The 12,205-nt window shown below is 34.0% G+C and overlaps 1 protein-coding gene across 1 annotated transcript; it reads left to right on the top strand.

The window, feature by feature from the left end:
- The first annotated feature begins 58 nt into the window (after positions 1-58).
- On the top strand, positions 59-10,184 carry LOC126734322 (gastric triacylglycerol lipase-like). Its single transcript, XM_050437897.1, has 7 exons — positions 59-232; positions 7,946-8,274; positions 9,131-9,377; positions 9,429-9,590; positions 9,646-9,727; positions 9,779-9,921; positions 9,970-10,184. Exons 1-7 carry the CDS (start codon positions 149-151, stop codon positions 10,159-10,161), a joined length of 1,239 nt encoding a protein of 412 aa, XP_050293854.1. The 5' UTR covers positions 59-148; the 3' UTR covers positions 10,162-10,184.
- The last annotated feature ends 2,021 nt before the right edge of the window (positions 10,185-12,205 follow it).

The following is a 12,205-nucleotide window of genomic DNA, read 5'->3' as shown; positions in this document are numbered from 1 at the left end:
CAGTATTACCTAATTAAAGATTGTTTTAAGTATATAAAGATGTTTCGCGTAATGACGCGATAATTAGTGCAGTATTCAAGGAAGGCCATTTTTGTATTAGACCAATTTTAGTCCCCAAATAACTTTGGTGCCGTATTTTATAACGACGATGGGCTGGATTTGGTGTGTTTGGGTTTTCGTATGTAGTGGGTTTTATGCCCTAGCGTTACACCCTGAAGTTTATCTGAACATGGTGAGTTTTTGTTCGTTTTTTCACTTTTATAGTTAAATGCCAAAAGTTGCAAGTTTGGGGGGGTATCAGGAACGAGAAAAAAATTCATGCAGGAGCAGGTTAAGGGAAGTAATGTTTTGGGGGGGGTGAAAAGAGGTGAAAAATTGTACCTTTTCGATTTGCGGCGAAAGTTGTAATCAAAGAAAAAAATGTATAATGGAAAAGTTGTAGATAATAAAAAAATCTAAAACTTTTATAGAGGCCACTTTGTGACATAACCTCAAAATTTCCAAGAAAATCGCGAAAAATTGCTGTTTTTTAATTTTTTTGTTTTTTATTTTTCATTTTCGGACAAACACACTGATTTTGATCAAACTTGGCAAAAAGATACTTTCATATGTTCTTAAAAATCACAAATTTTTTTAGACCGAAATATAGAAAATTTTCCGAGATATTAAGTTTTAAAAAAAAAAATGACGTTTTTTTTCAATTCAAATTTGTCCTTCAAAAAATCGTCGTAGGAGGTTCATCCAGGTCTCATTTTGTATTTTGTTATTTGATCGTAAAGCTAATTTCTTGATAATATTACTATAAACATTCGATTGCATTGATATACTTAATACTCCGACTACTAAGGGGCGTGGGATCTCATTGATTTTACTATTTTTAGGATTAAATTTCACATTACTTAATATTTTACAATGTGCTGAGTCTATTTTAGAAGGTTACTGTGCCCAAATTCGCTTTCTTCAAGGCCGTATGACTAAATTTTTGGCAAAATGCTATCATTAGAAGATGATATGGATGAATATCAATTTGATTTATTCACTTCAATGGGATATTTTACAATTAGACGCTCGCACAACTTTGGTGTGGAGTTTGGACTGATATGATAATTGAACAATTTTTAATGCGATCAATGAAGACGCAGGGTGGGCTTACGCATGGGCGAGGAATGGGCGAAAGTGTTATAACAAAATTTGTTTTAACTATGATAATTCTGATTGAAGTTTGCAACGAAATGGAAAACTTTTGCAACGTTTCTTATTTAACTTCTGAACAACATGTTGATTCGACAGACAGTAGGATCAAGAGAGATGCTATAGATCTTGATAAATTATTAGAATTTTTCAAGAGATATAATCCATTTCCAGAGTCGACAAATATTATGTCTATATTTTCTGGAATTGTTGGAAATGATTCTATCAACTGCCACAAAGCATACGAAATGGGTATGAAGTCAATCAAATCGATAATAGATAAGGATTTTGAAAGTGTCAAATTTACAAGAGAAAACAGAGTCTTATCACTGAAAAGTGTTCAATCATCAATAAAAGTAAGTGATGAAACGGTTGCGATAAATCCATTATTATTATTTCAACGGTTATGCGTTAACAGAAGTAGCACAGCTGACATGAAAAACTATCTGAAGTTTGAACTGGCTCCGTTCCCGCTATCACTTTTTACCGAAAACGGTTTCAGGAAAAATGTTAAATCGCAACTGTTTGATTACTTCACGACAATTGAAGTTTTCCTTAGTACCGAAAATGTAATACATATTATCGATGGTGGCTACTTCATCCGTAAAGTTGTTTGGGTAAAAAATGATACAATTGAAGTTATTATCAACAAATACCTGGCTTTTGTAAGAAATCATTATGCCGAAAACAGCTGCTTCGTATTTGATGGGTACATAGACGATGAGGCAGGTGAAGAACATTCCACTGCAGTTTCGACAAAAGCAATGGAACGTTTAAGACGAAAAAGTTCTTCAAACTTTCCTTCTTTTCGTCTTGAATCTCACGTAAAAATAACAATTGCTCAAGATAAATTTTTGTCAAACGATAAAAATAAAATTGAATTGATAAAGCAGTTATCTACAAGTTCAACAAGCAGAAGAAGATGCAGATGCTATGATTATAAAGACAGCAGTAGAGATCCCTGATAGCCACAAAATTAAAAACTCCGCAACAGGAGTTGACGAATATAAAAAAATTGTTGTTGTAGTTAGCCAAGATATCGACCTTTTAGTTTTGTTGAATCAATTCAATTCGGCAAATGCACCGATTTTTTTCCTTAAAGCAGGAGGAGGCAATGTAAGTGACAGTATTTACTCTTCAAACAGTTTTAAGTTTGAATGTTATCGGTCTATTGTCGCTTTTTTACATTGCTTCACTGGATGCGATACCATATCTAGTTTTGCAGGTAAAGGTAAAAAAACCACGGTCGATTTGCTTATAAAAAAACTCGGAACCTATCAGATTTAATAAAACCTTTTTACGAGCCCAATACAGATCCAAGAACTATTGCTCGAAATGGTTCCGCTTTAATTGCATCAGTTTATAACGCTACGGATACCACATCATCTCTAGACGATTTAAGAGTTCAGCGATACAAAGTATTGACTGCAAAGACAACCTTTCAATTAGAAAAATTACCACCAACTGTGCATGCATTCGAGCAACCAAGTATTTCCTTGTATCAAGAAAATGTAGAGTCTGAGCAATTTAGCGATGGAGAAGATTTTAATGATGATCAAGAAGAAATAGAATCAAACGATCAATTACAGGATGACGATGCAGCGATGAATTTAGTGAAAAGACCGAGATTAGCTTAATAGATTTTTATAAATAAAGTCAATAAAAAAATATTTTAGATAAGAAAATGATAATTTTAGTTATTTACTTTAATAAAACACATGATTGTAATACATTTAATAATAAATAATTTCAAACATTCCTTTTTTTCATAAAATTTATTGTGTATTTTTTCTGTTATACCATCCAATCAAATACTGTGATTGATTATTTCAATTTTAAAAATATTAAAATGCATTATTATAAGTTGGTAAGCCGATAATGTATTAATTTTTTTTGGAAAATTAGGAAAAACTGTCTATTTTGCCAAAAATTTTGTCATACGGCCTTGAAGAAAGCGAATTTGGCACAGTAACCTTCGAAAATAGACTCAGCACATTGTAAAATATTAAGTAATGTAAAATTTAATCGTAAAAATAGTAAAATCAATGAGATCCCACGCCCCTTAGTAGCCGGAGTATTAAGTATATCAATGCAATCGAATGTTTATAGTAATATTATCAAGAAATTAACTTTACGATCAAATAACAAAATATATGTTTTTTTGTATTTTTTCCCGTAGAATTCAATGGTGTAATCAGATTTTTTGTTTTTCAAAAAATTTAAACAAATTCTTAACAATTATTGTAAAAATTTTTTTGAAAAAAAATTTTTTTTAGTTTTTTGCATTTTTGAGCACAATTTTAAATGGCAAGTCTATTTTTTTAATTTTATCTGAAAGTAGATAAACACTAGATGAACCTCCTACGACGATTTTTTGCAGGACAAATTTTAATTGAAAAAAACGTAATTTTTTTTTAAAAACTTAATATCTCGGAAAATTTTTAATATTTCGGTTTGAAAAAATTTGTGGTTTTTAAGGACACATGAAAGTATCTTTTTGCCAAGTTTGATCAAAATCAGTGTGTTTGTCCGAAAATGAAAAATAAAAAACAAAAAAATTAAAAAACAGCAATTTTTCGCGATTTTCTTGGAAATGTTGAGGTTATGTCACAAAGTGACCTCTATAAAAGTTGTAAATTTTTTTTATTATCTACAACTTTTCCATTATACATTTTTTTCTTTGACGTCAACTTTCGCCGCAAATCGAAAAGGTACAATTTTTCACCCCCCCAAAACTTTACTTCCCTTAACCTGCTCCTACATGAATTTTTTTCTAGTTCCTGATACCCACCCCCAAACCTTTTCCCGTCGTTAGTTTCCGGATTACAATTTTTTCCCTAAAAAGTACAATTCGCCTAGACTATAATAGCGACTTTATGTCATTCACTCATGGATACACAGGGAAATAGGGCGCGTTTAAGACGCGGCAGTTATTTGAGCTTGAACATCCATTATAAAAGTGTAATTTTTGTAGTTGATAGCATCTTCTTTATCTTTTTCTTGTGAGATTTTTCCTTTCTATGTGTGATGCGTAAGCTGACTGATCGATATTCTTAATTTTAAATTTAATAATTCGCAAATTATTTGGTCAAAAATAGCGTACGATGATTTTTCCAGGCTGTTATTATCGCAGTACTTCAAAAACTCTCTATATAATTGAGCTTTGGTCTGAAAAAGTGTTTGTGAAAATTTTTTCTTTGTGTTCTTGTGACAATAATGAAAGGGCATTTTAGGTAGCATGTTGGACCAATCAACCACACAATTTTTTTTCTTGATCTAAATTATTTGATCTTTTTTGATCCGCACTTGTATTTGAGTTTTCTTCTGTTATAGATAAACATTTTCTTGCAGACCTTCTTTTTTCATTAGTTTTGTTCCTAAAATATTAGTAATAGGTTCCACTTCTTCTTCGTCGTTCTTCACCCTTCGAAGACCTTTTTGTTTTTGCATATTCCATGTTACCTATTATGTAAGCCTTGTTTCTTCTTTCCAGTCCATTTTATCCCAAAAAGCTCAGAACATATCGTCGGTCATCTCACGAAGTGGCGCATCTTACATTTAGCAAATTGTTCAGGAGAGGCAAAAAACGAAAATGCTTCATATTTGAATTGCCGAAGAGCCGGAAATAATTGAGATTCAGATCTAATATTTTTATATGTTACGTACTGCTATGTAGCCTATGAGTAACTGTCGCATAAAGCGTTATAACTATTTACGCTTTCGAAAAAAATAATTTTGAATGCAGATACGTCTCTTCTCCTTAAAAAATATTGAAAACTAAGTAGGCACAAAAAAATAGCTAGTTAAAAATCAAATAATATTTTATGACAAAATAAAATATACAGTAATCAAAATATTAAAAAAGCATTAAAAAACAAATAAATCAAATTCACAAATGAAGAAAATATCATTATGCTGTAACAAAAAAAACACTTTGAACGAAAATTAACAGTGTTTTCTGCATGTTATAATATTGAAAACAAAAAAAGTATTAAGTATTACTAATAATATTAGTAGTGACAAAACTTCATTTAAATTCATATTCCCAAGTTATGCCTATTCGTCAGTGTGGGAAAGAGAGAGGAAAAACTGTTGATGCTCCGGTGAACGAATTACTGGAGTTTCTCCTTGACACAATGAAATCAAGTCTTTATATTTTTTTTCAGATATTTTTGGCAGTTCCTTGTTTAGTTGAGGTAGTTCTAATGCTGATACATCAAGGTTTACACGTTTTAGAACTATACAGTCATATTCAGGCTCTAAATGGCTGTTTTTAAAAAATATTTTAAGAGGGTCAGCTTGTTTAACTAATAATTCCATTACGTCAGTCCACTTAACGTTCTTGCTACGTTCACTGGTTCTAATACTTAAGATGCTAAGAAGATAAGATAAGAGAAGATAAGATTCTCTGAACAGCATTGGAATAACCCTGTAAGGTCTTTTTGTTCGTGCCAGACTAATTATTGGGTATAGTGGTGAAAGCAAAATATATTACCAGCTTTGGAAATAGCTCTGTTGATAACACTGTGGGCTGAATCTCCTTCGCTCTGCCCATGATTTGTTTCAAAAAAACGTAAAGAGATTTCCTCTATTGTGGGAAATTTGCTTATGGAATGAATCAGCATAGAAGCGACGATGGAATTCTTGTTTTGGCCGTAACATCCGTCTGCGTACAAATAAAAATTCCGAATACCTTTCATACTATAATATTCCAGAACTTGTGATACGCAGGATGTTATTTCAGAAGAACCACGCTTACTGACTGCTTCGTTCCACACGAAACAAAAGCACTCTTTCGTTGCTATGTTATAAAACGTAAAATTGTATGTAGCCAAACGACTTTTATAAAAAATGGCGCTTTCATTGGAAATTGGCACATAAATCACCTGTTGTAAGTCAAAAACACCACACACACTGGATGAATCTTCTATGGCTTTTTTTTACACTGGGATTTCAGTAAACGAACCCTTGTTTTTTCGGCAATATGAATATCGTAGCGAGTTTTTAGTTTCTCTTTAACGCTTTCTTCGCCTTCCCTATAGGATACGCAAAGAGAAGACAAATCTTTTTTTGGTGAGTGAAAAGATAAATTTTTAGTCTTAAAAACTCTTCTATAGGTATAAAAAAATTTTTTCCATCCTTCCAATTTTCTGTAATTTATCTAGATACATACCATGCATTCTCCTTAGATTCAAATCTAGATGCAAGTACATCTTGGTCGTGCTAGCACGACAATGTGATTCCATCTTGGGAAATCTATCGATGTGATCACTCTTTTCCTTACAGTGTGCACAGACCGTGTACCGTCTCCGAACGAGATCCAACAGGTTAATAATAGTAGATACGCCGCTATCGTCAATACCAGTGTTCACACGAATAGGCGTATCTTACTATTCGACTTTTCGTGCGATATCGTACGGGTATTTTGTAAGATACACCAAAAATGCAATATACATTTGCACTATTGGCATAACAGTTACAGATACGCCGCTTCGTAAGATCAAAGTGAGTTCCAAAGCAACTCGTTTTGCCGGCTTAACTATTTTCTGAAAATTTTGTTAGATACGCCACTTCGTGAGATGACCGACGATAAGATTCCTCTTTTCCTCCGAGAACGTCCCACAGAAATGCTTTGTAGACTTCGTGCATGCTAATGATATATACTCCTGTCTCTGGTTGCTTTATTCCATAGGATAGTTGCGATCTTTATTTCTTTGGAAACCAACGTATTCCAATCCATGCATTCTTCTAGATTTTGTTGTCTGTCTGTTACAGTTTTCCACATCACCTTTATCTCTTTATTCGTCTTACTCTAATTTCTTCAGCTAAGCGCCTCTAAATGTCTATTTTTTCTTCATTGTTACCAGTTTTATTGGAAAAGTAGGATCTTCTTCAATGATATAGTCGTCATTGGAATTAAGTTGTAAGTTGTTTGTTTCCAATAAACAAGTTTGCTCTAAATAGGAAGTATCTCAATTAGTACTTTCTATTACTTTATTTGTTTTTACAAGGTGCTCATGTGGACTTCTGGAAATTTTTCCTGTTGAATGTTGCTCAGCGAAAGTAAGTTATTTTCAGTATCATGCCAATCAGTAGTATTTCAAAAATCTCCTTCTATCGGTACTGGGCTCCCATCTGTGGCACTTTCACACAATACTTTAGTGGATGATAGAGGAAGTCAAAACAAAAAAAAAGTGGATAAAATAGATATAGGGGTTACAAATCTCTTATTATCGAGATACATGTTCTTCAAATTGTCTATTTCTTACACAGTTTGTTGTGGACAAGCCCCCTGATCACTCTTTAAAATATTTGTACTCATAAGACTTTAAATTTTGATATCACAGGCTTATGAATAATAGCCGGTATCTACTAAAAGTTAGTATGCAAATCTGTACAAAACAAAAAGTCATTACCCCTTATAGTAAGACGTCACAATATTAGCCCTTTTTATCAATTATTGTTAATATCCTAAGTTAATTAAAATTTATACAGATACCAGAAAGATACGGGTTATTTTTATGCACAAGTCATCTGACAGCCAATACGAGATAATAAGTAAAAGCAATTTCTAAGACTTCCTTAATTTTTGTACGATACAGGGTTTTGACACAACGTTCTATACAAACCAATAAACCTAATGCAATAAAAATCTCAAAATTGTCAGATATGGGGTATTGTAGTTAAGCCATCGATTTAGACTACCCTAATCCAATGTTACTACCATTAAAAACCCTTATGTGATCGATTATAGGAACAACGTGTTAAGCGTCACGGTTACCCACTCGAAATCCACCCCGTCACCACCGAAGACGGCTACATCTTAAACATGTACCGCATCCCACACGGTTTGAAAAAATCCGAAAACGAACCGACCAATAAAAGCGCCATCTTACTGGTACATAGCTCTGGGGGTTCCCCGGCGAATTTCGTCACATTGGGTAAAAAATACTCGGCAGCCTACTACTTTGCCGACAGGGGATTCGACGTGTGGCTGTTCTGTTCCAGAGGGACCGAGTGTCAAAATCCTAGGAAACATATCAAATGGGACTGGAATAACGATCCTGAATATTGGAATTGGAGGTAGGATTTATGGTAGGGTTGGGGGTAGAATTTGTATTTGTGTGTTTATAGAACGAGATGGCGCATGACGTATCTCTCGGTCTGGCATTTTTGTAAATCAACCTCTTTATAAAAAGTGATTCCAAATGTCTGAAATAAAATTCTCAGGGAAGAATATAAAGAGTGGAGAATACTAACAAATAGAATTCATTTAAGTTTCTACAAGTTATTTATATATATAAAAATGCTTAACATAAATACAAGTAAATGGATTTTACATTATGTTTTAAACCATTAGGAAAAGTTGAATGATGAATCACATCCTATCAATACAAAACCATTATTCTAGATCTAAAAAATGTGAAAAACTATCATGCCAATGGGTTCATTTTGATTTTAAAAACTTCCATAAATTGACGATCTTAAGAGAATGGCTCTTAATATCAAAAAACCAACATTACCACTATTTCAGTTATACAAAAGTAATCCGGATCAAAAGCAGCTTGCAGCAATCTAAAACGACCCAAAAAATCTGGAGGAAAAGTAAAAATTTTTCAGTGAATCCTCAAAGATCTAAAAAATTACGTCAATAAATGCCTGGAATAAAATAAAAATTATTTTTTAAAAGCCTGGATAAAAAAATGCTCTAAAAAACATTAAATTAATTGAAAGTATTTTCTATATTTTTTTAAAATACATTTCTTGTTTAATACATGCCAGATAGGTAAGACTATTCTTGTCCCTCAACTTGCCTATAAATTTCCTCACAAATAGATTTAACTGTAATTTTTTCCTTATGCAGAACAAAATATTTTCAGCATTTTTACAATTAACTTACCTTACTTTAGGTCAAAATGAGTTATATTACAACTTTTAGTTTCCACGAGGTTGGCCTTTATGACTTACCAGCAAGCATAGACCACATTTTAAACGTAACCCAACAAAAGAAGATCTTCCATGTAGGATATTCGTCTGGCGGACCCCAGTTGTACGCACTGATCTCCGAAAAACCCGAATATAATGAAAAAATTAAACTGAACGTCAACTATGCCGCGGCAGTACTTTTAAAAGAAGTGGATTATCCTTTTCTGCAAGTTTTGTGCCAACTTAGCAATCTCTTCAAGGTGACACAGATGAAAAATCAATCAAATGCTTAACTCATCGTCTTGTTTTAGAACTTATATGGTGCTATGGGCGTTACTGAGTTAACCCCTCCAGTGTTTTACTCAGTATTGAGCGATTTGGTTAGGAAAATGTGCGCCGACCCTAAATGGTTTAGACTTTGCAAGGTGGCCCTCTCGTCCTTTGGCTCCAATTTGTCCACCCTTATGGAAGATGTAAGTATGATTTATGAAAGATCTACTCTATAAAATAATATAATAATATTTTTAGGATATAGTGGAATTAGCTACCAGTGTCTTTCCCCGCCTATCAGTAAAACAGGCCACACATTATATGGATAATGTGAATAGAGGTAAGCTTTATAGCCACCCATATCTTGTTAATAAATTTATGCTATTTACAGGGGATTTTCGTAAATATGACTATGGTAAGCAAACGAATTTGGCGGTGTACGGAAGGGCAGTACCCCCACGTTATAATTTGACTGCAACGACTGTTCCCAATGCTTTTTTCTATGGAGCTACTGATTCTTTGAGCGTTCCAGAGGTAAATTTCTATTAGACTCAAAAGAGCGGTTTTTAATTTTTTTTTTAGGACAATCAAGAACTCATAGGCATTTTATCGAACGTGATATACGAGGAAGAATTGGGGCCAAGTTTTGTGCATTTGGACTTTATTTTCGCCAAGAATGCCTCGCATATGCTCTATAAGCCCACTGTGAAGCTGTTCAAGGATTTTGATGCGGGCAGAATACCGCCTAAAATTGTTAAAAGAAGTAAACAGTAAATTAAATTTCGTTTATTTTTTTATTTTTAGAGTATTAGCCCGTGACGTCTCTCCTAGTATTGGCTCGCAAAGGTTTAACATTTCGTCACATTTGGCACGGTTTTCTTGATATGATATACCGTAAAACGGGGCTACTTTGTGCAGGTTTTGAGGCATTTTTGATTCTAGGCGCTGCATTTATAATCGAATCAACTTGAAAAAAATCAAGTGAGAGTAACAATACGGGTCAACTTGTAATCTGCCTTAAAATAGGGTTTTTACAATAAACCGTTTTCGAAAAAAAAATTAAAAAGATGGGTGCCAAAGTAGCCCCCCGAGTTTAGGGTTACATTGGCACCCAGACGGAAATGTTAATAAACATAATGTAGGCCCATCCTGGGGTTCCTTTGGCGCCAATTTAGGCTTTTTTTTTTGTTTTTAAATAAAACATTCATTATTTTTAATGAAATTTCTATATTCTTAAACAAAATAAACAAAACACTTAAAAACTAACAAAAAATATTTTTCTAATATTTGGCACAGTAAAAGAAAGGAACTAAATCAAAATAACATAAATACTAATCATCTTCACATGCCTCACAGGTATAATATTTTTAGTTGGATCCCTCGTTACAAATACCACAGATCCATTTAAAACAACCATTGCATAGAATCCAGTTTGGTCCAGTATAACCAGACCAATAAGCAGCACAAATTCCGCATTCGTCTTCATTGTGGGTACTTGAGGATGATGGTTGATTGACATCTTTTAATGTCGATTTTTAAAAAATTTTTGCTTTTCCTTTGCCTTTCCTGTTTCCCGCAATCTTCTTTTTGTCATTATTTTCATTTTCAATTAGTTTTTCCTTGTCTTGCTCCTCTTTAGTTTCTTCACAATCGACTTCTTTGCCGGGAATAATTTTTCGTCCTCGCTTTCGTTTAGGGTTAGTGCTTGATTGTCCACGTGTCTCCTGAAGAAACTCCAATAAACTATCATTCAAAATATCACTCGTAGATGCATCAATTGGAGTTTTTGGCAATTTGGATAAAGGCTGCTGCGGATCATATGGACAAATTCCGGTGGCACGCAATCCGGATTTTAAATTGTCTTCTACTCTTTCCCGTAGAGATCTCCACAAGCGATCCAGAAGATTCGGAAAGTGTTCTTTAGGCAGAGTGCCTTTTACGCGACTGGTCTTTCTCTAATCGTCTAAAATAGCCCTCTATTTCTTTTTCATGGGAGCAAAGAAAGCCACGTCCAAAGGCTGCATAAAGTGAGTTGAATTTGGGGGTAAAGGAGCCATATAAATATTATTTTCTTTAGCAGCCTTTACCACGGTTGGAGAAAAATGTGAGGCTAGGTTATCACCTAAAAGAACAACTGATTCACGATTACAATTTTCTTTGACGTGGGGCAGCAACAGTTTAAAAAACCATCCCTCAAAGAGATTCATATCGAACCATCCACTGCTGCTGTTATTATAAACTGCCCCTAGAGAACCACAAACAGTCCAATTTTCGTAAATGTTGTTGGCTTTATAGACTACCATTGATGGTAGTAGGATTCCATTTGCGCTTCCGCAGACCATTACACTTATTGCTGAACGCGAATGTTCTTCAACCCTTTTAGTACCCCTACGAACTAAAACTTATTTGGCCCCGGGATCGTCTGTGAAATTAGTCTCATCATAGTTAAACTCATAGAAATGGACTCCAGAACAGGTTTAATGTTATCGAAAAACTCCATTATATCGGCGCGCCCAACCGAAGCACGTGCACGCTTAATATTAGATGCCAATCGAATGCTAATATTATTTCTGGTAATAAATTTTTCAATAAAGTCGGGTCCTGGTCCATTGTTGGGCCATCCAGGAATATTTCTGCCTTGTTTTGTAACATATTTTTGCACGATTTCTCTGGCGTCACTAACAGTAACGGGAAAACCCCAATCTGCTACCTGGTTGATGGTCTCAGAAATTAGCCTCTCCTCCTGTTGGGTAAGGATGGTGGGGTGACCTACACGACCCTCATGTTTCGCAAACAGCTTATTCTGAAGAGTGCCTCT

The sequence above is a fragment of the Anthonomus grandis genome, chromosome 3 (assembly GCF_022605725.1).
Source record: "Anthonomus grandis grandis chromosome 3, icAntGran1.3, whole genome shotgun sequence".
Lineage (NCBI taxonomy): Eukaryota > Metazoa > Arthropoda > Insecta > Coleoptera > Curculionidae > Anthonomus > Anthonomus grandis.
This window is presented reverse-complemented; position numbering and strand designations above follow the sequence as displayed.

Bases quoted from the DNA above. Each gene is read 5' to 3' on its own strand.
- LOC126734322 (XM_050437897.1), top strand. From the start codon at position 149: ATGGGCTGGATTTGGTGTGTTTGGGTTTTCGTATGTAGTGGGTTTTAT. The intron at 233-7,945 runs GTGAGTTTTTGT...GATCGATTATAG, and splicing joins CTGAAGTTTATCTGAACATG to GAACAACGTGTTAAGCGTCA. The intron at 9,728-9,778 runs GTAAGCTTTATA...TGCTATTTACAG, and splicing joins TATGGATAATGTGAATAGAG to GGGATTTTCGTAAATATGAC.